Genomic DNA, 27,429 nt, shown 5'->3' on the forward strand with positions numbered 1-27,429 from the left:
ACTGCGCCTGCTGAAGCGGCGAGCCGCCCGTGCGGGCTGGCCGCGCCGAGGCGAGGCGGGGCGGGGCGAGGCGGCCGCCCGCCCCCTGCGCCCGGCCCGGAGCCTGGCGGCGGCGGCGGCGGCGGCAGGGGCGCTCCTCCGCGGCGGCCATGAAGTCGCTGTGCCTCGTCACCGTGGGGGTCCTGGCCATGACGCTGCTCATCGCCAGCATCTCCTTGCTGGTGGCGCACGTCTTCCAGACGGTGGTGGACCTGCAGGTGAAGCAGGTGAGAGCCCGGCTCCGCGCTTCCCCCCGCCCCTCCCTTCTCTCCTTGCGGCTTTTACTCCTTCGCGAAGCCTCTCAAAATAATGCGGGGGAGGGGGGCAGGGAGGAAGCCCACCCCCTGGAGGGGGCTGGCGGGTGGCCCTGCTGTGCCCCCATCTTTGTCCCGGCCTGGTACGGCAGTGGTCAGGAGAGGGCCGAAGCATCGCAAGGCAGCAAAGACCCTCTACACCTGCCCGCCTGGCTGGGGCTCAGTGTGGGCTGGGCCCAGGCTGGGTTTTCATGTGAGTAAAAATCAATGGTCGTGAGGCAGCTTTACTGACCGTGAGGCAGCAGCTGTACTGAGGGGCCTGCTCCAAAGCAGCAGCACTGGGGGTGACCAGGGGATGCCTAAAGTGCTGCTCCTGCCTGCTCTTTCACCATCCTTATCATATGCTCATTGAGACTTTCCTGTGCTGGCTTGTTCTGCCACTTCTGGAGCACAGCCCTTCCAGGGTGCTGTAGGCCCCAAACCTGTAGTCGTTCCATAGCCTGGGTGGTGACACCAAAGCGATTCACTCAATTGTTCAAGGCTGCTTGCAGCGCACTTCGAGATACCCTTCCTGGCATTGTTACCATTGGCAGGATCTTGTTGTTTATAGGCTGCCTAAGCTTTTGTTCTGCTCTTCTACTAGCCCTTTGCAATTATATGGTGGTCCAGTGAGAATGGTCCGCTGCCTTAGCATTAGTACCCCCATACTTAACACTAGAAATGCAGATAGTTGGGTGTTTCCCTTAAAATAGCTGTGACCAATGTAAATGAGTAATTATTAACTTACCTACTCTGAAGAATATCCTCTCTATTACTTAAACAGAGAAACCAAGAGTGCTACGAAACAAAGTCCTTTGACTAGCGCTACTGTCTAATTGGTGACAGAAGTCTGCTGATCCCCATAGTGTCCTAATGAATGTATTGATCTTTTCTTTAACATTTTTCAGGAAACATTCCCTAATGTAGAAGCTGTATTGTCTTAACTTAAACCAGTTTGGTTAAACAAGTGCAATTTTAGGTTGACAGTCGGCTTAAAACAAGTTATTTCACTTTAAAGAGTGCCTGTAAAGTTAAAGGGAAGCTAGAAAAAAGTCAGCATAGTATAAGTTGTCATACAGCCTTCCAGTGTTTGTCAGCTGCTCTTTAGGAACTGCTCATACAGGTATCTCTGTAGTGTTTGTTCTTAGGTACATGCCTCTGCTGTGCTGGAGTGTAATCATGGGTAATACTTGGTTTATTGTTCATCAGCCCATATCCTTCTCTAGGCAATTTGAAAGTCAAGTGCAAAGTGATGTAAGTGGTAATGTATGCAAAGTTGCATGTGTGTCAAACCAAACCAAATCAGTACAGCACTGTGTAGATATGGACAGTTCCATCTCCCCACATCTCAAGTCTCTTTGGAAAGGAGCTCTGTCATCTTCTGCATCAGGTCAGAAATTAGTTTCAAGCCTAGTCCATGCTGTTACCCAAAGAGCAGTAGGGTAGAAAGAAAGATTTGACAGGAGAGTATAGGACTGTCAGGAATTAGGTTTGATCCTCCTTATGAGTATTATCTCTTAGCTACATGCTCCTTATTCTTAATGTTTAATTACGAAAGAGTAAGTTGGAAGTTGGTCAGCACAGCTTTCAGTAATGCAGCATCAAGTTTCTAGAGTACAGTCTTTTCATCATTACTGCTCTTAGCTTGTGCTACGGTACATCTGCACTGTGCAGAATCAAGCGTTTTGCTCCTTGTGGTTGCCTGTGAGTCCCTCCAGGCCTTCACCAGGAGCCTCACACACAAACTGCAGAAGAACAGCTTTCAGCCCCAAAGCAGTGCACTCTCAGTCACTGCGGTTCTGCTGCTTTCTACATGTGGTCTTACCAATGTGAGCTTTTTCCCATTTGTATGTGACCTAGGAAGTTGCTGTCTCTTGTGTAACCATATATGCATCTTAGAAAATCTTGTGCAAATAGACAAATCTTACTTTGCCTTTGAAATGTGGCAAGACTTAAGCTTTTCCACCTGCCTTACTGCTCTGCAGTCCAAGTCACCCAACATGAAATCTTACCTCTGTGCTCATGAATTTCACGTTGACTCGTCTTAGCCTCAGCAATCCCTCTGTCCTTGCAGAAGGACAACAAGATGAGGGGCAGTGAGCACAAACTGAAACACAGGAAATTCCGCTTGAACATAAGGAAAAAACTTTTTTATTGTGAGGGTGACTGAGCATTGGCATGGGTTGCCCAGAGAAGTTGCAGAGTTTCCGTCCTTGGAGATATTCAAAGCCCAGCTGGACACAATCTTGGGCAATCTGCTCTAGGTGGCCCTGCTTGAGCAGGGGGTTGAACCAGAGGAGCTCCAGAGGTGCCTTTCCACCTCAACTATTTTGTGATTCTGCAAAGAGAGAGAGGTCGCCTTTATGATTGATAGCTCGTGCTCCTCCGATGACTTTCCTACGGTCTTGCAGCAGCAAACAGAGATGACTTGCAATGGAGAGCTATCTTTGTGGTCTCATAGCTTAAATAGAAGACTGCACTTTGAATTGGCTGAAGTGCCTGTGTGTCCTGTGCTAGGACCCGTGAGTCATTGTGGATGGGTTAGCTTTCACTAGGCCATGCATGTTGTGTGCTTTCCAGCTAAAGATGGGAAAAAGGAAATCTGTTGCTGGATAGAGGAGCAGGGGATGTATGAAGAATGGGGAATCCAGCAGAGTATCAGACTTCCCATCTCCTTGAAAATCAGCAGGCAGACACATGTCATGACTAGAGAAATAGGAGCACATTTCTCAGAAGGTGTTCAAACCTTGTCAAATTATTCTTTGTCTTCTTTGCCAGTCTTACTAGCTTTTTATGAATTAGAGTGTCATGCTGGATCAGATCAGATGTCCAATTTGTTCAATATATATGTTAGTTATCAGGATAGCACCTGAAAATGCAGCAAATGGTGGAAAACAAAACATGTAACGAACAAGAAAAAAAATAACTACGCACGAGAAAAGGGCCATCCTAGCTGCCAGCAGTCCTTGCCTTATGCTCTTTGTTGGTTTATAGCTTTAACTGCCATGAGCATGCAGTTTATGAGTATAATAAGCTTTGATCTATGTACTGAATTCCAAACTTAGGTAATCAATCCCTGTGCCTTTCCCTCAAGTGTTTTGTTTATGCCACATATCTTATACTGATCATTTTAGAAAACGTTTAGTGTTCTAACTCCTTGAAATTTCATCAGAATTTTGTTCCGAGCTATCTCTAGAGCTGGACTGGTAGAATTATTTAGGGTCTGGAAGGCCAAGGAAGATAGTTTTATCTCTTGACTTTTTTATGTATTGATCATTTCAGGTGTGTGTTTTGTTTAATGTGAAGTACTAGAGCTCTCAGTACAGTTTAGTGTGGAGGCTTAGACAAATGATCAGCTGAGATACTCCTTCTATGCAGACTATTCCCAAGGTGCAGGGGAATATCAAGATCAAAGAATTCTACTTTCGTTGATCTAAAAATTTACCCTATTGCTTGTTTCTTTAACAATTGCAATTAAATTTTGTCATAGATGAACATATAAAACTATGCCCTAGTATTAGAACATTTTACAGCTCCAGAAAACAACAGAAATTTAATTTTCTAACTAAGGCCAAAAAACATACAGTACCTCCCCCATCCTCCATAATCACCACCAACATCTGTTACACTTCTGAGGGAAGAAATACTTTTTATTTCCTGCGTGTGAAGAATGGTCAAGGAAGGAAACCTAGGAGAATGAGATAAGGGCAAATTCAGGACTGGCCTGATAAAGTCAGTGGGAAAGGTGTGTTGGTAGGCTTGAAATGAAAGCAGACTCCACATGGAAAGAAGAACCCCTGCTGTGCTGGGCGAGGATGCACAATCACATTGTCTGCAGAATTCAGATTGTGATCTTGCAGTAAGGTGCACCTTTGCATTTCTGTGAGAGAGGATCTTGGTGTTTGAGGCCTGCCCTCTAAACCTGCCTGCAGGACTAGTGTCTAAGGTAAGGTTTCTGGGTACTTCAAGTTTTATCTCTTGTTTTTACATGTAAGTATCAAAAGGAAATGTCTGACGCCCTAGCCTTACACAGTACAGTAACTATAACTACAGTGGAACTGTAGCTTTTATGTATTCTATGATTAAGAGCAGTCCTGTGATCTAGCATCTCACAGCCTGCCCAGTCTAGCAGTGAACATACCCTCTGAAAAAAAAAAGAAGAAAAAAAAAGCAGTCCCAGTCATGTAGCATCAGATCCTGCTTCACCTACCTTTTGAATAAAAGACAACAGAGCCAAACTGACTGTCTTCAGCTGAGGAGTGTGGACATACGTTTCTCTCAAAAATACATGGTTATAGTTTTTCGCTCAAATACAAGCTGTATAATACAATATCATAGACCCAAATATTCCTGGTAACATTTAGTGAAAAATAGAAGAAAAGAGCTTGCAATATTTTATTATTTGAGAGATTCATGGAGTCTGAATCCTCCTTAGAAATTTATGAATCTGGGCTTGCACTAGCGCTTTCAGTGTGCAGATCTAAAAATAGATGCTGTCATTTCTATGAGAGATCCAAATGGTGTTATGCAGATCCAGGTAATAAATCACCAGATTACTTTTACTGTTTTGGTACCTTTTTGGTCTCCAGGCAGTCTGGAGATCACTTACGACTTCAGAATCTCAAGAATATGTACTTACACCAGTCTGCTAGAGGAAAACTCCTTCATTTCCTTTCTATTAATGCTCTTTGCATGTAATCTGATGCATGTATTTATATATTTATAGGTTGTTAGAAATCAGTGTTAAATTTAACAATGTTGCATCAAGTGGAGGAGCTTCATGTTCTCAGCTGAGTTCAGGAGAGGAGGACAAGGGAAGTGGCATCCTTGCACAGCATAAATGTGATCCCCTTGTCAAAAAAGATAGACTGGAGCTTAAAACTGGAATGAGTATGACCAAGGTGCACTTTTTTGCACGTTTAGACTGAGAAGAATCCCTCATTTTGGTTGTCTCATATGAGAGATGTTTGAGCACTTGAGAGGTGGCCTGAATACGCTTAGTCAGTAGTTGCTGGGGAACAGTACAAATCCCTAGATATGGATGGTTAAGCTCAAGACAGGTAATAATTAGTCTGGTTATCAACATTAAGCTTATATTCACTATGTTTCATGCACATGAGAAATGTGAGCTTTATACAACTTGGGAAGGGAGCAGACCAGTAGTTTGCTGCAATGCAATCTCTGAAATAATTGACTTGGTAACGTAGTTATATGCATATGGCGAAAAGCTGTTATGGTTATCTCTAACTCATGTCTCAGATACATTTCTGTCTCATTCCCAGCCTTTTATGTTAGAGTCATGGAAACTGTAGACCTGATTCACTGAGATTCTGTTCCCGATTCTGCAAACCAACTTCAGAAAGGCTCTCTCTGAATACATGGATAAGCCTCCTTGGCATAGATGACAAGAAAATAGGATAAAATGCATTGGGCTATGTAGGCAACAGGATATATGAGGTGCTGGTAGTCCCAAAGAAATGCACAGAACTCCTGAGGCATGCCTAAAATACATTGTTTTTTGTGGTGTATGCAGAGTACATGGTTTGAAATCCTCAGAGGAAAGCAGTCTGCAACTTCTGAATACTGCCAGCTGGGTTGGCTTTCACTGGCATTCAGGAATACTGCTGCTGTTCAAACCTCCTGCCAATGCATTTTTCTTTGAAACAGTCTTCTCTTTATCTAATCACTGAAAATTAAAATAAAATACAGAGGGAAAACAACTACTTAAGTGGAAGGCCCAGAATGAATCCTGAGGCTGATAGCACTAAGACCTTATAAATTGTATCCACGAAATGGCAGCTGTCCAATCTGCCCTGCTTTTTGGTTTGTTCTTACAATATTTGACTTGTTTTCTCAGAAGAATAAAAAGAACAAGTGTCGATGAGACCTATTTAGTTGCAAATTATTTGCCCCCTTCTTCCGCCTACTGGTTATGTAGCATCAAAGTTAGGGTTTTCTTTGTACATATTCCTAAAAATTCTGCTCTGCAAGCCATTTTTTTTCCTGCTACCACAGTGTCAGTACCAGTGGTATAACCATGCAAAAAGCCTTGATTTTGGTGATGGTTGTGGTGATGCTTTTATAGTTGTGATGAATTTTATCTAAAGTGGAATGGTAATGAAATGAAGGATTGAAACCTATATTAAATGACAGAATCTCTTTGCCATATTGGAATCTGACATTCTTGGCAAAGAAATTAAAAACACAAGGAAGCTCAACTTCTTTTCTGGCCTTCCTCCTCCTAAGATGCCTCTCTTAAGACTTCTTGGCCTCACAATGTTGAGTTCCACTTCTTTTATCTGCAATGTGCACACATGTCTCATGGTGTCTCATATGCAGTTTTTGCTGATACACTTTAAACAGGTGTACTTAAACAGGTTCATCGTGTAATAGCTGCTAAGTCTTCATTCTCAGAAATGTCAGGCAGAAATGTTTGTGAGGAGAAGTGGAATGGGAATCCCTACAAACACTTTCCCCTAGCATGCAGGCATTGTCTGACTGTTGAGATTTAGTGAGATACTTTAAAGTAAAGCATCTCTGTAAGTATTCATAGAAATGGCATCTCCAAGCCTATTGCCCATGCATGTTTTGAGGGCATAGCATTCCTCTTTCCTGTAAATACTACATAGCATTTATCAAAACAGTTAACTTGCCTTTGTGTTGTTTCAGGGAACAGTATTAAGGAATGGCACAGAAACCTTTGAAGCCTGGGAAGATCCTTCTCCACCAGTGTATATGCAGTTCTACTTTTTTAATGTGACAAATCCTTTAGAAGTGCTTCAAGGAGCTTCTCCTCATGTGGAGGAAGTAGGGCCATACACCTACCGGTAAGACTATTTCACTGTGGTTTTTATAAAAACAAATCTATTAGTTGTGAGGAGTCAAAGAAGTGTGAGGGCATTTGGGATCCCATTCTAGAAGAAAACCAAACTGTTGATGTGTGCGTGAAAGCTTATCCAAGGGAGAATGGGATATGTGCCACCATGGACACTACAACTAGACTGAGACAACCTGCAATCTGTTCCAGATTCAGCTGGTCAGTTCCATCTGAGTTTGGGCAAAGCATTTAATATGCTCATGTTCTCCTTTTCCTCTGCTGCTGAACACAGAGGAAGTTCTGCGTTCTGGTCTGCTGCCTTAGAAGGGAAAAGACAGTGACTGGTTGGATAATGTTTTGGAGTATGTGGTGAGGAGTGCATCATAAACATGTCACTCATATTTTCACTTGGAAATTAGTTCTGAGCTAGTGTGTAGCAAATTGCATCAATAAAAAATGATGCTAGGTAGAGCCAATTACTGAATGGGACTACAGCGATCTTCCTCATCCAACCCTCACAATAAAACCTACTTAGAATCAGACCTAACTATTGTTTTTACAGAAAGCAGGACCCAGTAAGACCATGTGCAGTGATGGAGCTTGCCATACCTCCTGGACTCTTCTTTAAGATGGTGTGGCTCCACACATTATGGTCTGACTTGGCTGCATTTGGAGAGAATTTAAAGTCACCACAGAAGTGAGATTTTTTCTAGAACTTGATTCTGCTCCACTATACACAGCAGTGTAAACCAGGCAGGATGCGTTATGGCCTTTGACATCATGGAACTGTGGCGAAAATGTGGAGTTCTCGTTGGTCTCACGTCTGATCATTGACAGTCATTCAAACCAGGCAGCAGTTCAGTGTCAGAAGGAGTTGTCTTTACCTAAGCCGCAAGATAACTCAAGAACAGGCTCTTAGTGTTTGAAAAAATACTGTAGAATAAAAGAGAGAGCCTTCAGTAGTCATCTCAAGCTCTGTGGTATGTCTTCCTTCTCTCTTTCTCTCCTCTTACGGCTCAGCACCTCTATTTACATCTCTTTGCTTCATCCTCTGCCCTTCATCTTTTTTCCTTTTTCTTCTCTTTTCCATCACTGTGTCTTTTTATCCTTGGCATCCTGTGAGCGGTGCCTTGGCAAAATACCTTTTATTAGATAAATCAGTAGAATGGGAAAAAAAGATAAGCTTTCAGGTTCACAAGCTTTTCTTCAGGTCTATGTAGTATAATGCTAATCATTAGTCAACAGTGCTTCCTTTCTGTCAGGCAGATAAATGGGACTAGCTCCAGATATAATAGAACTATGTGAAACCACACAGGCCCATACTTTTCTGCACCCTGGTACTCATGCCCCTTTGCTAGTTTCTTTCTTTTCCCTTTCCTCAGCTCTGGGTATCTTCATGCATGTCACACACAGCCAGGTTTGTGAAGCTGCACAGCAAAGAAGACATGGAGTGGGAGGGACAAGGTTGGTGGTGTAGCTGGCTGGTCTGGTCTGTGCCTGTGGGGAAGGCACAGCCTGAGCTACTGGATTGTGGTTCCCTGGGAGAGCCTTCTCCTGCAACGCGCACCGCAGGCGATCTCTGAGAGGGTTGAGGCGATCCGTGCAGGCTCTCCTTCCTTTGTTTATTCCAGTCTGAGTGAGAGAGGCTGCATGTTCCAACGTTTCCTGTTTCAGTTGCTTCTGGCTTATGTGATTTGCCTGGTTTTGACATGTTTCAGCACGATTCAATTCTGCTGTGCTTGGCCTGATAGAAGAAACAGTAAGTTAGAAACTGGAGTTTCAAACTGGAGTTAAAAACTTTTTCATCAGATTCTTTAGTCCTCCCCTGACTGTCACTGCTGACTGTACCAGAGCGTCAGCAGTGGATGGGGTAGAGAGGAGACAGGCAGGAAGGGAGGGAGAAGGGAGAGACATTGCAGACTTACTGCATGCTAGAGCCAGCAACAAAATAATCAGGTTTGTCTCGCAGGCCTGATGTAGCAAAGCTTTCAAGAACCAATTAGATTTAAGCATATAGCAGAACTCCTAAAGCACCCTAAAATGAAATGCATGGTTCCGTGTTTTTCTAAAGTAGGCGGGGGTGGGGAGAAAAGGTGGAAGTGAACTATCCCAGGCAGGTCAGGAGGAAAGCTCTCATGAGTGGTAGAGTGTACACTAGACAGCTAGCAGAATTGCTTCCTGCATGCCTGAGCTTCTAGCAGTTCATAGTTTTGACTTGCATTGATTGGAAAAACAGTTAGCACAGAGGTAGGTTTGTAATAAAGATATAGTAGTGTTTATCTTTCTAAAAGTTAGCAGTTGGATTTACAGCATATACAATAATTCACTCTAAAGTACAAGCTGCTTATCTGCGAAAGCCTGCTGAGTCCTGAAGAACACTCTAATATGGACTGGTTTTGCCTACATATACAGTTTTTGTCTTTAATGTTTGAGATCCTCCTACTCGTACATCTGATCAGGGAGTATTATTTTCCTCTCCAGCCATTTTAGAACAGCAGAGGCTTCTCAGGTTAACTCTGGCCTATTTTAGGGCAGTCCATTCTGTCCATTCCCATCCCCTCAGCCCTGGATTCTAGAGTAGATCACTATACAGGAGGCTCTTGCCAAATTACACTGAAAGTATTGCCAGACCAAAATGTTCCCAGCTGGCAGGGCTGAAGAGTGGTAGATCTGCTATTTCTGTAAAGGAAGTGGGAAATGGTTGGTTTCTAATAAAAGCAGTTTTGTGGGCCTATCCAGTTTGCTTTAAATTAGAACAGCTGAACGGGAATAATACTTAATACTGCATGTCAGTAAGCTGCATGAACAGATCTAGCACAGCTGAGACAGAACCTAGGATCTAAAATGAATGAAACACAGCACAACTCTAGGTCTTGCAGAATAATCCACCATTGCGTATTGGCACTTAAGATTTACTCAGGAAGCAAGGCAATGTAAGAGGCAACAAACTCTTGAGTGAATATAGACTTGTGAAATACAATCTAATTCACCTGAGGTTTACACTGAAAGGATCATGCCATGGGTAGACAACTGGTTACTTCCATTTTCAGGTTTCGTGAAGGTTTTAGCACCTGCGCCAGCCAGTTCTGCAAAATTCTATTTCTTGTTTGTAAGATGGTAGTGGCAATTGATTGAATTATGGTTATGGCATATGTTTCAGAATAATTAAGATCTGACTCCCTCCTCAGGACAGCATGTTTGATGTTTTGCCAATTGCACTTCTTTGTCAGCAATCCTGGGTTCTTTTTGATGCTTTTCTGAGTGCTTAGACACAAACTTAGAAGCAACCTCCCAGGCTGTGAGCAATTCAGGACAAAAATTCAGTTCATTTCTGTTGTGTCCAGGATTCCTATTTCAGAAAAAGAGCCACCATGAGGTTTATTTGCCAGTTGTGTCAGGTGTAAACCTAGAAGTCCTAGTGCAAAGTACTTAGAAGTCAGCATTAAAATCCTGGTAGGTTCTTAGGTCAGGTTAATGAGACTTAGATGAACCCTACATCTCGTTCTGCCTGGGAGTGAATTTTGCCTTCAGCAATGAGGCAAAAGTGTAATTTTCAGTCTGTATGTCAAGGGCAGGACCATATGCAGTGCCTCTGAATCCTTCTGAACTGTCAAATTGTCATCTTTCCTTGTAGATTTTTAAAGACAAGGCAAATGCATGGAGTGCAATGAGACTGTGGGATGCCTTTTTCAAAAGCACCTTGTAAAGTCTAATTGACACAAAGGGGAGTTTTACTGCTGACAGCAGCAGCAGCAAAGATGGACCAGTTCCTAAAGAACTGTAAATCCCACCCTTTATGTGCTTAAAACAGTAGAATAGTTGTAAGATGATTACAATTTATATTATTTTTACATGTTTAACTTAAAGAAAAACTCTTGTTTCTCAGAGAATACAGGCCTAGAGTGCACGTTCAGTTTTTGGACAACGGTACAAAAGTATCCGCTCTGAATCCAAAGACCTATGTGTTTGAACCTCAGAAGTCTGTGGGAGACCCTGAAGTAGACCTGATTAGAACTGTTAATATTCCTGCACTGGTGAGTTCTCTTTGATTTCTGCTTGGAAATCATCCTAAAACACTTCATATCTAGCAGCTTGTTCCTTTTCACTGTCACTCCCATTGCAGTAGATAAAGGTGATTCAAGAACTAGAAAGGCAGGTTATGTCCAATACAGATAGTGCATTCAGTTTTGGAAGTGTAAGTTTGGGATGAGTTGTTTTTTTTCTGTGATCTTCCTCCCTTGCCTTAGGCCTCTGTAGTGTCAGTGCCTCACTCTTGCCCTGAGAGCTGATACACACTTCAAAGATTAGCAGAAATCAGGCTTGTTGGGTTTTCACCAGCAAGTGAAATTGGGGATTAGTGATGTCAAATGAATCAGAACTCAGAGAGTTGAATGAGAAAACTTGTAATTTTTTTAAAGTCAAAATTGCAAAAATTACCTCCAAATCTGCATCTGAAACTGCAAAATAACACCTAAAGTGGAAGGATTTCAGATACAGCTGAATGAAAAGGTGTTTCCAGAATGATACTAAGATTAAGAAAGACATTCCCAAAGAGTGGCAGATTAAGATAGTCTGCAAAGAAAGTTATGTTTTAGTGATCAGAGAGAGACCACTGTATCTGGTCTTATAAAAGGATACCATGAGAGCAGACATGTAGTCTGGACAAAGTAGTCACACCTTGCAAAGGAAATTAGACTATACCATAATACTTGTTGGTTGTGTAACTAAGCCTTTACTTTCCATACTAATTTAATTAACTTCAATTATAGGGTACATTCATTTCTATTTTTTCCCCAGCATTTCTCAGAATGGCTGTCTGATTGTATGAATGGATACATAATGCGTTATGTATAGCCTTAGATAGAACTTAGCTTACTATAGGTTGTGGACAATACAGTCATTATATTTACTTTTCCTCCCTGGCATTTAAGTGTTGTTAAGTGTTACTTCTTGGTCATATTTTTGACCATGATACACTGTAACAGGCAGTACTAGAAGAAGTACAGCTTGGTTAACTGAAGGAATATCCTGTTTTTTTGTTTTTGTGTTTTAAAAATGTGTTGTAAAACCATTTGTCAGCTACCAAGGAAACAAATCTTGGAATTGTTTGCATTTTGGGGAAGTGGCTATCTTTACAGCCTTTGGTTTTACAACTGTAAACTACAACTTCCTAACAATGAAATTCAAAGAGCATCTTCAGTTGTAATACACTAGTGAAATTAAGACTGTTTAGAAAGTGGTTTTGCACATTTCACTTAGAATCCAGTCTTAAGAATACAGAAGTTGACGGCATGTAACCAAACTGATTGTGTGGCAGTGCTTGGATGAATGGGAATATGCAAGAGCACATCCTTGTGGGAGAAACAGCTGAAGAACCTGTTAGCCAACACCTTATTTGCTGCAAGTAGAAATAATGAAATTTCATGGCATGCGGAAATCCATCCATGTGTCCATGAGTCTGTGATTGCATGCAGCTGTTACTACATATTCTTCTATAAATCTGATCATTTATCCCTCATTCCAATCCCCTGGCAGACAGCGATGGAGTTGACCAGATCAACCCCTCTTCAGTTTGCTACAGAAGTGCTACTACTTCTCTACCAAGAATCCCTGTTTACAATACGTACCGTTCATGAGTTACTGTGGGGCTACAAAGACAGACTTCTGTCAGCCATTCATCTTTTGCATCCTGAGACTGATCCAGAGTTTGGTTTCTTTAATAAGGTAACTGGTATACAAGATTTTCAGAGGTTTTAAGTAAGAAGTGGTGTCATTGCTAGAGAGTTGAGACTGCCATCATTGGTCAGTTGGTAGCTGGACTGAAGTAGGAGGTGGGCTGCAGAGACAGCAAGAGGATTTCCTCCCTTCAGTTTGGCTCTATTTTCAGGATATTTTCAGTGAATATATTCTTTTTTAATTAAAGGCTGTTTTTCTTCAGTGAAAAATTCCAAAGGAAAAAAGGTTAACTTACATAATATTTCCTTCCCTCGGGAGGTATGAGAATCTAGTTCAGTCACTTCCACCTCATTTATATTCAAGGTGGAGTTTAACAAATTGCACTTACCTCAGGGGGAGTCTGTCACTCCCAAGGCAGATTTTAAAAAGTGATGACAGCTTAGATGCCTGCCACCCTGTTGTAGTTACTAGCCAGGTGTTGCAGAATGAGTGGAACAATAAAAGTTCATATATCTCTTTCTAGATGAATGGAACTGATGATGGAGAATATGTTTTCCTAAGTGGGGAAAGGAACTACCTTAACTTCTCAAGAATTGTGGAATGGAAAGGAAAAGAGTAAGTTTTTTCAGTATGGCTAGGCCTCTGTCAAAATCTGCCTCTCTTCACATTTTTGATGGACACAAGCATTTTTTACAAAAACAGTCCTTTTATTCTGAAGATGGTGGTGGTTCTTAGTAGCTCTAGCTTCATACCAGGCCCCCAATGTTTGGTGTTGCATATTTATGAAAAGAAAACATCCCCTGCCCTAAGCCCCTGCCCTTAGAGAGTGAGCTGCTATGAATATTCACCTCTGAATCTCTGACTGCCTTTGGCCTAGGTGCCTCTGTCTCTACTTCCTTCTTTAGGACATCCCTCCCTGCCCAGTGCAGGGAAAACTCCCCTGAGTAACAAGCATGGGACAGTAAATGTTCCCAGTACCTGTTTACTTACCCAGAGCCAAGTTGGGAGAACTTGTGCAGGGGTATCCGACAGTCTTCAGTGGACAGTCTGTTTTACAAAGAAGCCAAATGTGAATTATCTAAAGCACTCCTTTCCCATTAAGTAAGTTGTGTGTCAGCAGTAACAAGTATGGGAGGAACTGTTACAGAGAGATTCTTACTTCCCTATCGCTCCAGTTTAAAGAGGAGATAAATGTAATTTATGCCTATTTTAATGCCCTTTTTTGCTAGCAGACCTGAGGCAATAGGACTTAACACTGTACAGGTCTGATTCTTGTTTGCTCAGACCTTAGCTGATATTGTCTCACTACTGCTTAAAGATCTTTTAACTCTTTCTGTCTTTGCATCATTTACATCAGGTCGTTGAACTGGTGGACAACAAAGACGTGTAACATGATCAACGGAACAGATGGGACATCCTTCCACCCACTGATAAGCAAAGATGAAAACATTTATATCTTTTCTTCTGATTTCTGCAGGTAAGAAGAGGAAATTTTCTCTCAAGCTTTACAACAGAGCACTTATATCCATTCCTCATTCCTATTGAGATTTCATGATTTTCGTCCCATAATTTTATCTAATAGCGTTGATGTTTTGCATTCATTCATGCCATAAAGGACAAGAGTTAAACCAAAAAAAAAGAAAAGAAAAAAAAAAAACTAATGCATCAAATTAAGGATGATCTATATCTAAATAAAGATAAAGTGGAAATTTGAGAGAAAACTGGAAAGGCAGGCTGGACTGCCTTACAATGCATGTAGTGAGGGGAATGGAAACATTTATACAGACCTTGCCTGCATCTTCTTTCCCTCCAAAATCTTTCTCTGTGCCTTGCTTTTCTAGAGAAGGCAGATTGCACTATTTGGATTAGTGACTTGAAACAACGCTCTTTAGAATGTGACAAGATGTAGAAAAGCTTTGTTTCTTTCCTATGTTCCACCTGCTGGTCTCCTCCCTTCCAGATTTTTTTGTCTGCGAAGAGTAAAACCAATCTGAAATTCTCTATTTAAATCAACACAAATGTGTGTTATGCTAAATTTGGGGCTTGCTGAATTTGTTCCTCCCTTCTGTTCTCTCTTGCCCAGCTGTGTTCTTTTCCTTGTCCTCACAGTACCATGTAGCAGCAATAACAAGATGGGTGCCACAGTGAGACGGAAATGCTGAAGGCAGGGATCAGTGTCCCTGGAGCAGCACTGTTAGTGCAGGGATTGTCCATTTCATGCAGCAGCAGAATGACAAGATGTGTATGTGCTGATCAAATGCCTATTGAATTTAGTGCAAAAGATCATTTAAGTGATCTTACTGAAGTAAACTTCAGTAGAAATGCAGGCACCAGCAAGGAGAAATCTGCAGCAGATGTTAGTGTACGGTCAAGACTTAACAAATCTGGATCTGGCTTTTCTTGCCTGCAGATCTTTGTATTTGGTGTACGAGAGCTCAGGAAGTGTTGCAGGCATCCCAACCTACCGCTTTGTACCCTCTCCTAAGGTGTTTGCCAACACTACCATTAACCCGGACAACGCTGGATTCTGTGTGCCACCAGGAAACTGTCCTGGCACCGGTGTCCTCAATGTCAGCATTTGCAAGCAAGGTATGTTGCCACGTGGTGGAACCACACAGGGAGGACACCAGCTGCAACATATTTCTCTGTCTGAAATACATGAAGACAATTTGGTCAGCCTTGTCAGGATAGGACTGTGCTCAGTGAAATCTGTCACCAGCAAGTGATTTGCTGGTCTGTTGGTTGTGAAATTACAGTAGTGAGGAAAGTGTTCTGAAGAGTTGCTGTGAGATGCTGTCCATTCAGCAAGGTTTAGATAAAGGAATCAGAAGAAATGGAAGTACCAGGATCCATCCTGAACAGCTTGGGTGCTTATAGTCTGCTTTTATCCAGGTAGCTCTTGCATCTGAGTAGCTGGATGAAAACACTGCAAATGACCACACGCAAGCCTGACATGAAGCCATGCTAACTACTGCACGAGGGTGAATTTGGCTTCCTCTGAAGGCAGGGGATCTGAGTGTCAGTTCTGTAGTTCCAAAATGGACCTTTCCTTTCACTGTGGATGGCACAGTGGGAAGACTTTTGGGGTCCTCAAAGAGCAACTTTAATTAAAGTAACCTCCTGGAGTCCTGCTTTATCTTTTTTAAATGGTGACTTTCTATCTTTTCACATTCAGGTGCTCCCATATTTCTGTCAGCTCCACATTTTTACCAAGCAGATGAAAAATTTATTAAGGACATACAAGGCATGCACCCAAGAAAGGAATATCATGAGACATTTGTAGACATCAATCCTGTAAGTATGGCCTTTTTTTTTTTTTTTTTTTTTTTTTTAAGAGTGATGCAGGCAAATGCAAGAACATGGGTGTAGGTCCCCTCCTTGAATGGAATAAACATAATCCCATGGCTTTGGGGATGCTATGCTGGCTTAGTTGGAATTGATCTATTTGTATTTGCTTGTGGAAAGCAAGCTTTCATAAAAAAACAAGAATTAAAATACTTGTCCACTGTGCCTGTGCAATTAAATATGCCATCAGACTGGTAATGATGAGATGAAGGAGTTAAAATATTTCCCAGAAGCAGATGAAGCTAATTTTCTTGTTCACCTTGCCATCCCCATCACTGCTCTTGGCTGTATTTTCCCCAGGTTGAAAAAGCTAGTTTGTGGACTAGGAGAGCAAAACAATACAGTTTCTATGGACAGTGGACTCAGTTTAGATAGCATGGATTCATGTAAGGAGAGATACAGAAGCACAATGACTGTGTCTTTCATGGAAGGGTGCAGAGTTCCTGGTAATCTCACTGTGAGATGACAGAAATAAAGGGAGCTGACGACTCTCATTTGCTGTCCATGCCATATTGGGAAAAAAACCTGCCATATTTTTCAGAGTAATTTGGCTGAATAAAAAGGAAAGCGATGTGTTATTAATGAAAGCAACAGAAGCACCTTACTATTGCACTTAATTTGGGAGGCCATTCAGATCTCTGCTGGAGTTAATCCCAGAGTTAAGTTGAGGCAGCAGAATCCCTGGACAAGGAATAAAGATATTAAGGCTTGAGTCAAGTCCTGTAGGCTACTGATGGCAAACTGGAGTCCTTATAAATTGCTCTCATAAGTCTCTGTAAGTCCCATTCCTGTGTGGTGGCTACCTTTCAAGTCATGAAGGTAGCAGCTTGGAAAATGACAGGTTTTGCCACTGCATGTTCTAGTTCATTACCAGTCTGAGAACGGTGTGTGTAAATTCTGTTCGTTCGCCCTGTCCATCCCTGCAGCCTGAATAGTGCTCCTGCGACAGCCACCAAGTGGCCCTTTCCCAGAGATACAAAGCTGCCACAGACAGTGCCTTGGGGAAGTCAGAGCTGATGAGCAGACCTAGTAGAGCATTTTTAGTACTTAATGGTCTGGGGTTTTATGCTGCCTAGATGCCCACATCTGACTGCAGGCTGAAGGAAAGAGCAAAATCATGACCTGCTCAGTTGGCAGAAATGGAGTACTCTGACTCATCAAGCTGTTATGTGTAGCTAAAGCAGGAGGAAGTTGCGTAATTCCTCTCTCGGCTCTAGTGCATGTGCTGTTTGGGATGTGGTTTGGTGCCAAGTGCTTTCTGTTGCTTAGCTCTTGTTTTTAAGTATTAGGATAAAAGTATCTCTATCCTTCCCCCCCCCCAACTAAATTTTGGGGCTTGGATAAGGCAAATATTCCTGTTCGTCCCATCATAGCCTTTATTTTAGTAGTTGCAATACTGTGAGAAGTATTCTATGCTGTTCATCTCTGTGAGTGTTCACTCCTATTCCCTGTGGTCTGTAGTGACAGGCCATAGTTAGTATCTGGTTTTTACCCTTTAAAAAGAAAGGTTTGTCTTATGGTTGAACTCGTGAAAGCAGTCCTTGTCTTATCCCCAGGACTTTGTATGTGCTAGTTAACCTCTCATCAGGAGAGGTCAGGCACCTGATTTTGCTCAAGTGGTCACAGAAATGCTTAAAATGCCCTGCAGAGACTCTGCGACGGTATACTGTTGCTACTGAATAAGTAGCTGTAGGTGGCCACCTTTTACAAAACTGTAGCTGGATCTGAAAGAAGGGGGATCCCTCCATAGCCTAACTGTAAGTTTGACAGAACAGACAGCATGATGGCACCCTTATCTCTCTTGTAGCCTCTTGACATCACTTTAATTTAGTTGCAGACTGGAATCTAGGTACATGGGTTACAAGACTATCTTGGTGGAAGGATGCAAGTAATACCTCTAAGTGGGTCTTCTTTTAAATGTTGATCTGCCCCGGTTCCATCTCAACTGGTACACATACTGTGTCACTATCCTGTAAGGAGGTCCACACTGGCATAAGTGTTAGCATATTTCTAAATTCTTTTTAATTTATGTTTATTCTTTTTAACTTGCATTTCCTTTATTCCCCAGCTGACAGGGCTGGTCCTGCAAGCAGCCAAGCGTATGCAGATCAATGTTCATGTAAGAAAATTACGTGAATTTGTGTAAGTATTTTCTGCTGCTGAGTGGAAATCTCAAATCTGATTTGATACTCAAAATAAATTTGTCTGCAGTGCTGAGATGAAATACCAGTGGCAAGAACAAGTGAGAATGAGAAATCCAGTCAAACCTCAGTTAGAAATGACAGTATTTTCTCCTTTCACAGATGAAGTGGGTATTGAAGTTCCTACTGCATGCAAAGACAGTATTCAAGGAAAGCAAAATGTTGTGGATTGGTTCCTCAAGTGTAAATCACTTTTTCTGAGGCTGCTGGTTCTTTTTTAAAGCAGAGAGCAATCAACAGAAGAGCATGGTGATGCTGTCTTGCATGGAATTTCGGAAACTTGGGGACTTAAATCATCCCCTAAGAAAGTACTACCATATTTAACATCATAATTTTAACACCATTCCCTTTTAATTTTTTGTGTCGATCAGTTAGGATCTCTGGTCAGTGTTCTTTTTAGTCACAGGCAGCTTGAGCAAAACTTAAGTAAAAGAAGATAAATTCAGTCTGAATCTGATTTAATTTGTTTTGATTTTAACATGATAAAACTCCCTTGCCTTGGAATGAACCTCTTCTTGTTATGCATTGTAAAGGTCTAAGTCAGGCCAGCTATATCAATTATAGGAGTAAATGTGTTTCTTCTGCTGTAGCAGCTAGATCATTGTTCTGTAGTTTTCTTTGAGGGCACTTCTGGTGGCATCAGCGCACTGGTTTTGTGTTTACTCAAAGAGAGGGTGTGCCATAGGGGAGCGGAGCTTGAGCTTGGGGTGTTGCTACCCAGAGCATGAGGATGTGCCATCCTATTCCTCACAGCTTTTAAAACGCAGGAGTATTGCAGTTATCAGTATTTCTCATCGGTGTTTGCATGGAAACCAAATGAGAAGGCATGACCCCAGACAGAGCTGCCTGTGCCTTTCCCATACAGGCGTAAAAAGTAGATAGAATGTAATGTCTCGCAACGGCAGATGAGTCCTGTTCTCTGATCAGGTAGAGGGAAGTAACTTGCTTGTGACTACACTGTTATGGTAAGAGAAGCTTTCATACTGCAACTTTGCAGTTAGTACAACCCTGCAAGTTACATGTGAGCAAAAGGCTCCTGTTCTTCTATGTGCTAAGTGGATTCTGCATAGTTTTCTGGGTATTCCAGTGTGACGAGATGTCCCCAAACTGCAGTTCAATTGTGCACAAATACCTTTTACTTAGTCTTCTGTCTTTCTGACACTTTGATTTCATTGTTACCAGTGCCATGTAGCAGCTTTTCTTCTTGCTCAGCTTCTTAGCTGATACTTATTGGCACAGCTTTGCTATGTATTGTAACTTAAAAAAAACAAAACAAAACAAAACAAACAAAAAAAAACTTATCTGCCCAATCCTCTTGGGGTGGTTCATGATAGTTTTTCAGAATGCTACCATGTTATTTTCTAGTGCCCAGGAGCTGTTACATTAACGCAACTTATCAGTGAGCTGTTATTTCATGTGCACCAAACTTTTCTTTTTTTTTTTAGTTGCTGTCTGCATGTTGTATGGACAATAGTTTCAGTGTTATACAAATATGAGTAACTTTCAACTTCAGCTTAGCTTAGCATTCCCACTGACTGACACAAATTCTCCATTCAGTCTGTTAATAATAAGCCTCTTATGGATCCATCTTTTTCTCTCCACACCAAGTCCTCAGGTATGTTATTGCTCTCAAAACAAAAAACTTTTTCCATCTTGGAGGCTGAGATTGTTCTACTCCAGTGGGGAGGTGAAAATCCGTAATAATAAAAAGGACAGCCCAGAGTTTCTTTAGAGACGGTTTCCTCATTAATTTTGTCTTGTAATCAGTCAACTTTCAGAAACCTCAAGTTGAAAAGTTGCAAAATGATAATTTCTTACCTTTTTCTTTTTGTTTTGTTTTACACAGTGAAACAGGCAACATCCGAACACTGGTATTCCCAGTGATGTATGTAAATGAGGTAAATTTATTTATTTATTTGCAATAATTTTATTTTTTGCTTACAAAAATACAGTCTTTGAGCTGACCAAAAAACCCCATAATTTCCAGTTTTTCTTGATGTTTTGTGCAGTGAGAGATAGGAAGCTGTTATTGGAAGACTGTTCTACTAGCAGTCTGCCATTGCTTACTGATCTTTCATTGCATTAGGCTGAGTCCTGCAAAACGCCCTCGGTCACGTAGCCCTCCTAGTTTCAAAGGTACTGGCCATGGGAAAAAAGGCTTGCTTAGAGGAGGAGGAGGAGGGAGCTCACAAGGTCAGACCTTTTGCTGAGGAGATTTTTGTGGCTATTTCTGTACTGCAGTTGGATCACTGAATTGATCAGATTGAAGGTGGATCACATGAGACTAGATTTGGTGATTCATGTCATTCTTCCAGGCCTATATTGTTGTGATCCTAAACTGAGCATTCAGAATCACTGCTTTCTTTAGAAAATGCAGACCAGATTATTCCTCTGGCCAAACAAGGAGCTTGAAGAATTCCTATCAGGGAAGATATATCAAAAAGTAATGAAGCAAAGATGGAGAGTTGGGAGACTGTTATTTACCTGCTCTTCACAGCAGTAAAATGGTTCATTATACAGAAGAATAGAAATAAATCTTTTTCTTTTTTTTGTTAATCCCCCTCTAGAGTGTTCTAATCGATGAAATGTCTGCTAACAAACTCAAGCAAGTCCTGCTGGAAGCCAATGTTGTAACTGGAATCCCCTTCGTAATTATGGCTCTAGGAATTGTTTTTGGGATTGTTTTTACTGTCCTTGTGTGTAGGTCTCGTGGAATAAGTGAAGAGGTAAGTAGCATTTGAATTTGACTTTGTTTGCTCTAGGTTTGCCTGTATTTGATTTTTTTTCTTTTGGTTGATTTTACTTTTTCAGCATCCACAAACTTTTTTTATGTGTCATTTTGTTTAAAATGACCTTTCTAGGGAAGGGAAGTTTTAATAGACTCAGAGTAAGTGCACCAAACAAAGGATTGCAGCTAATACAAGAAACATGGTAAGGCAGGTAGTCTTTCCTGTGCCTAATTTCCTTGCAAACAGTAGTTTTAAAAAAATGGAAAAAAAAAAAAAACAGCCTATCTAGAGGATCCTAAAGGATAAGGTACAAGAAGTCCACCATATTTGATGAACAGACAATTTGACAGCATTCTGAGCAAAAACTAAGAGTCTTGTGCAACTCTGTTTTTGTAGGCTCAGCCAGCTTTCCAAATACACTAAGAGTCCTTGCTAGAGAGGCCTCTTAAAGCCTGTGAGCCTTAAGACCATTCTAACCCTTCATTTGGCCTCGGAGCTTGGTTTATCTGAATGTAGTTTCCCTCAGTGTGTTCATCGGAGAACTGGGAATTGTTCATAATGTGTGGTCTGGCATTATTTATTCACTGAACTGCAGTGAGATTTTAAGCAGCTTCCCTTATCAGCTTTTCAGACAGCTGGAGATAATAAGTTGATTATTTTTTCAAAATCGGCAGATTTATGACCAAAAAGCAAATTAGTTGTACAGACAAAAGCACGCAGGCAGTTTTATCTGGACAATGCTAGTTTGTATACCTATTTATGAAAAGTTACGTTACAATGTGACATACTGGCATTAAGGTTGTTAGATACCTTAAAGCTGATGCCAAACCTTTGCCCTACTAGGAAATGCAGAGGAGTTGAGACAAGACAAACTTTGAATCCTTTGATTAGAGAAATAGACTGGGTACTCTAGGAGGCTGTTTTCTCCCTGTAGTTGCTGTGTTTTATTGTGATCTTGCCTGTACGATGTTTGCTAAGTACACCCTCACAACTGTCAGGAGCCCCCTCACAGCTACCTCCGAGCATCCCAACAAGCTGTGCACATGCTTCATCTTAGTCTGTGAGACCCTGTGCTGGTTCAGTGTGCGATGGTAGTGGCAGCAGTGGTAGCAGTTCACCAGTGAGGTGGTGTGCTCTTGCAGCCTGTCTTCCTCAAGCAGTGGCTTGAGGAACTGGATCTTTGGATCTCTCAGCTTCATTCCTATACTCAGGAAGCTTTCTCTAGGCAGATGCACTCAAGACCATAGTTCAGACTCCTGAAGCCTGATCCTTTTTCCTTTGAGCTTTTGAGCCCTTCTGTGTCATCAGCAGGCTCAGCCACAAAGTCTCAACAGTCCTATTGCCTGAGGCCCCTGTATGACATATGTGTATCTTGATACCAGGTCTCTTGGATGTTCTTGAACACTGCACAGTAACTAAAATGACTGAAAGACACCTACATTTCATGCTTTTTCTACATCGGTTTTATTGTTTTCCGTGCAAATGTGGAGACCCCTCATGACTCTGAAAAATAATTCAGCCAATTACAGTTCTCTGTGTCATTACCCTCCTGCCAGGGTGCTTATGGCCTTCCATCAGCAGTAGCCTGCTACCAGGGGCCCAGCTCAGTCTCTCAAGCTTTTTGTCTTTGCATGTGAACAAGTACATCCACCATGCTGTCCTTCCTGAAATCCCCCCAGCTCGCCCCTGACATTCAAGAGATGCAGTGCTCACAGCTGAGCATGCCACACCTTCAGATATGCTTCCAGCTGTAGCGAGAGGATTCCCTTCTCCCTTTGCCCTTTTCCCCATCTCCCTCCCAGCCCTCTGGGGATGCAGTCGGAGCCTTTTTTTTTTTTTCTTTTTGCTTCCTTGTTATCTCACTACTTAATGACTTGCCCATCACTTCCTCCCTCCTATCTCCCATCCTTCCAAAGGTGAGAGGACAATACTTTCTCCAATGCACATGACTCACTATATTTCGTACCTTTGACCCAACGATTCTGCTGTACAAACCTTCTCTGGCCCCAGTGGCGCACACAGCTCTTCAAGTATATCCTAATAGTCTCTTTACATGCTGCCTTGTACCAACACTGTCTCAATCCATGTCACTTTAGAGAAAGCAAATCCTTCCCTCTAGCAGGAGTGAGCACCATGTCCTGGCCCCTTTTCCTTCACTCACTCCAATCCCCTCCTTGATTTTGAAGCCCTGAGGAGCTTCCTGAGTGTGCACGCAGTGGCTGCCATTGTATTGGGATGTGGCACGGAGTAAGCAAACTTGGGAGGGCTGTTTGTATCCTCTCAGTGTATGTCCCTGCAAAAGCTACCATCTGCTCTCCGGTGCTTTTTTGCAGTGTTGGTTCCTTTACTGAAAATTGCACTTAGAAGTAGGTGCCAAGATCTTTTTCCTTTGAGTCTCAGAAATGCAGCTTCCCCTCCTTGGAAGCTGTCTGATGTGTGACAGTTAACTTTAGTGTGTTGCAATTTTTTTGCTTTCAGAGCACTGAAGATGAAAGGGCTCCGCTCGTCAGGGCATCCTAGTAGATTTTCCTTAACATGTGAGCTTGGAGAATAAACTATTAGAGCTGATGTAATACCAACTACCACTACCCAGTGTTGTCCACTGTGGAGAAACGATCGTGTCAAGTATAATTTTTTGTGGTATAGAGATGGAAGAGAATCGGCAACGTCGTCAAAGGAGGAGACTTTTCTTACCAGCTAAGTTATAACTTAAAAACTACATTTTAAAACTGCTTGAGATCCTGCTTTTTTCAACTCCACACTCTGTTTGTACCTGCACTGACAGTCATAGATGATCATAACCACTATATCAGTGAAAATAAAATGCCCTAATTCATTATAAGAATGATGCGGGTAAATTTGCAGATGGCCTTAGAAATGTGGGCTGCAGAGTACCCTTTTAACAGGGTACTTTAGGCTGCAGTTCAACAGGTTCCTGTATTACCCAGGAATACTTAAAAATGTTGCTGTAGGCCTAGTATTGTCTTTTCTGTAGAGTGCTACAGGCTTCTTCCTACCAGTATGTACTGACTGTTAGTATCATCAGTCATTTCACAAGACTGATTTGTAAAACTAACCCAAAACATTCACTGAAACTTAGTTACATACGCATAGATATCAGATAAAAGGAAGCAAATGATCTGAAATGCTTTTCCTTACAGACCTCTTACCTTTTCTAACTGTGCACAGGATCCCACTGCATGTTAGTGATACATTTATCCTTAAGTTTTTTATTCAACTTATAAAACAAAACAAAAGATAGCATTGGTCTTGATGGTGGAGGGTACAAAATGGTATTCATTTTTCTCTGATAATTGTGTCACAATTATCAACTGTGTGATTTAATGTGAATGAAGACTTGGCCGTTACGTTTATTGTTTAGTATACAAGCAGACCTCAATATTAAGGTGTGTATAGGGCCTTGAAAAGCCAAAACATTTTTCTACTTGTCAAGTGGAAACCCTTTTAAAAACAAAAGTATTTTTCCCCAGTGAAAAGAGTATTTTCATTGAGAAGTATTTCCATTAACTGAAGATAGCGAATCAAAACTTAAAATGTATTATTTTCTTCAAAATAGAGGCATTCTTTTTGCATTGTTTTGGTTTTTCTCCTTGCCTAGCTGGTAACTGGCTCAGCAGTTTTGTTCATATGGAGCCAGTTCCATCCTGGAAGTTTCATGATGATTATGGTTATTTATTACCTGTGTTGTCTAAAAGTACTTGCTGCAGCCCAGGGCCCTCACAGTACTGCAGTTCCAGCTTTGCCTGTTCCACACAACAAGCAGATTTGCCTCAAGCTGTGCTTTCAGCAGAAGGCCGGAGAGTAACAAATTAGTATCCTAAGCCAGAGCCTGAGCTTGCTGCTTGGCTGAGAATCAGAATTACACTAAGACATTGCCTGCCCATTGCCTTGTGAACTGCAAGCATACACCCGAGGAACGAGCAACTCATTCCAGCTTTCTACACACATTCATCTCAGCAGAGCTGTTCAGGAGCAGCCCCTCTATTTGACAGCGTGGGCTGAAACTGTTCTCTCTTCTCCATGCCCCCCAGATGTTCCCTTTTGGCTGTCTGGGCTGGAAAAAAAAAATACTTTGTGAAAACACTTTGTGAACTTTCTTTGCTCTACCTTAATTCCGACTGCTTCTCTTCTTGCCATGTCCCACATGCCAGATAAATAGTTAGTGTTAGTCACCTCAGTGTTTTTGTGCTATTCATTTCCTTCCTTGGCTGATTTCTGAGAGAATCTGTCTTGTAGGGAAAGTCCAGTGGTTTTTCTTTCCTAGCTGCCTGCCAAGTCATTCCCTTGGGAGAACTTGCCCTCTAATTACTGGTTTTCCCAGTGTTAGTCTGAATAAATAAGCAGCAAGATTCCTATAAGGAATAAGATTATTCTAATCAAATGATAGTGTTTCAGAGTGTAAAATCCGCTCTTCAGCAGAGAATTAGCAGGCAGCCTCTGCACCACAGATGCTTTGGCCAAAGTGGCTTCAGCCAACTCCAAGGCAGATGAGGTGACTTCAGGGCTGGAGCTGCTCTCGAGCACTAGGGAGCGGAGGCAGCCAGAGCCTGACCCAGGACTTCAGAGGTGCCAACACCATTCCTTGGGCTTGTTGCTCAGCCACTGTAAACCTCTGTGGCTGCCTTGCAGTCAGGGAACTGTTCTTCCTTACGTACACAAGGGGCTTTGCCCGCCAGTGTTACTCTCTTCTTGGAGACACAAGATGAACTTTTTAGCTCTCTGAATCACTTCTGCTAGCTGTGTTTGTACACACAAACACACCTTCCCTAACATGATCCAGCACATTATGCTGTGCTTTTATTTTCCATACTGAATTGCTGCAATACCTTCTTTCTGTGACCTGTTTCTGAGAATTTTTTTCCCTTGGGAATCACTTATTTCTTAAATCTCCATTAAACCAAAAAGGAGATTTTACTCTCCCTAACACACAAGGAAGATCTGGTTAGGTTCCTTTTCTTCATTACTCTTTTCCTGCCCTACCATTAGATGCTCAATTTGTTCTTGTACAGTTGGTCTGTTTTGCTGCATATTCTTAGTTTCAGTGCAAGGGTGGAAATTCACACAGTGCTGTGGAAAGTGACTTTCAACTGATTTTGGGGCTGCTTTCTTCTCTGTTGGTGGTGAGGACCTGAAGGCAAAGTGCCAGCAAAAGTTGCCGTTGGTCCTTTGGTTTAGACACAGTTGTTCCGGTGCTCTGGACATCTGACTCTTCTGCAACAGGTAATGAAGCAGACAGACTTTCAGAAGACCGTGGCTTGACGTAGCCCTGCACCCACAGAAGTCACCTGGGTTCCCTGTAGGCTCTGTGAGATCCTCTGAAACCTCCCTATAAATGCATGCAAATTGACAGACAAACACTTAGCCACTTGGAGGAAGGTATAAAAATGTCTTTGTAAAATGACTACAGAATTTTAGAAAGAAACAAGCCTAAAAGATGCCTGCTGGTTTGGCTGGTATTTAATTTCTTTTTGATTTATTAAACCAATGTATTTCCATGTGATGCCTTGTAGTGGAGTCTTATGCCCTCCTTCTACTAATACAACACCTGCAAAATACACGCTGTGCTTTGGAGGAGCTGTTCCCGTTGGACGGCAGGCTTTCCCTCGCTGACTTAGGCCAGTTTGGTGGTTCACGCTGTGGGATGGTTATCGCCCAGTTTACTGCACTATTTTTGTGAGATCGGTGGTCTGGATATTTTGTGTAACACCGGGGTCCCTTTCGTTCTCTATTTTCATTTGTAAGTGCGTGAGAAAGCACTACGACACGTGTTTTTGTCCTGTGGGCGCATCGTGTGCGAGACGATGGTTAGTCGCGCTTGTGCGTGCTCCGGCGCAAGGCCCCGCGCCACCCGGTGCCTGCGGCTGGGCTGGGGCTTTGGTGCTCTGCTCCGTGGCGTTCCTGAGGAAGAGCCGGGGCCCAGCGCGGGCAGGATGCGGCAGCGCGCCGGGACGGCTTGGTGCGAGCCGCGCGTGCTGCGCCCAGCACGGACCGGACCGGCGCAACGCCAGCGGCTCGCTGCTCGCCGAGCCAGGGGCGCCCCGCGCGGGTGGCCACCAGCTTTAACCTGGAGCTTCCTTCCAGCGGCCGAGCGGGCAGGCACTGGACTCGCATCGGGCGTGCCACTAGTAACAGCCGCTGCTTCTGTTCACCCCCTCCCCCGGCCGTGTGACACGTGCGTCGGCTCTGCGCCTCCGGGGCGCGCCGGCAGCCGCGCGGCCTGCGACGGGCCGCGCGCGGGCGTGTCATCGGCGGCGTCATCTGCCGGCGTCATCGGCGGCGTCACCGGTATAACCCGGAAGCGCTCCTGG

General features: G+C 42.6%; 1 protein-coding gene across 2 annotated transcripts; it reads left to right on the forward strand.

The window, feature by feature from the left end:
- Positions 1–98: 98 nt before the first annotated feature.
- On the forward strand, positions 99–26,621 carry SCARB2 (scavenger receptor class B member 2). Of its 2 annotated transcripts, XM_062574245.1 has the most exons (13): positions 99–266; positions 7,002–7,159; positions 11,036–11,183; positions 12,685–12,873; positions 13,349–13,440; positions 14,183–14,302; positions 15,236–15,414; positions 16,001–16,119; positions 18,239–18,312; positions 20,218–20,269; positions 20,939–21,097; positions 21,233–21,302; positions 23,579–26,621. In XM_062574245.1, exons 1-12 carry the CDS (start codon positions 150–152, stop codon positions 21,260–21,262), a joined length of 1,437 nt encoding a protein of 478 aa, XP_062430229.1. In that variant the 5' UTR covers positions 99–149; the 3' UTR covers positions 21,263–21,302; positions 23,579–26,621. The 2 variants fall into 2 exon arrangements, with proteins under 2 accessions (XP_062430229.1, XP_062430228.1); XM_062574244.1 differs by lacking the exon at positions 21,233–21,302.
- Positions 26,622–27,429: the final 808 nt, after the last annotated feature.

Source organism: Rhea pennata, chromosome 4 (assembly GCF_028389875.1).
Source record: "Rhea pennata isolate bPtePen1 chromosome 4, bPtePen1.pri, whole genome shotgun sequence".
NCBI lineage: Eukaryota > Metazoa > Chordata > Aves > Rheiformes > Rheidae > Rhea > Rhea pennata.

Coding starts and splice junctions, on each gene's coding strand:
- SCARB2 (XM_062574244.1), top strand. CDS start 150: ATGAAGTCGCTGTGCCTCGTCACCGTGGGGGTCCTGGCCATGACGCTG. Junction 16,120..18,238: donor CATTTGTAGACATCAATCCT/GTAAGTATGGCC, acceptor TTTATTCCCCAG/CTGACAGGGCTGGTCCTGCA. Junction 18,313..20,217: donor AGAAAATTACGTGAATTTGT/GTAAGTATTTTC, acceptor TGTTTTACACAG/TGAAACAGGCAACATCCGAA.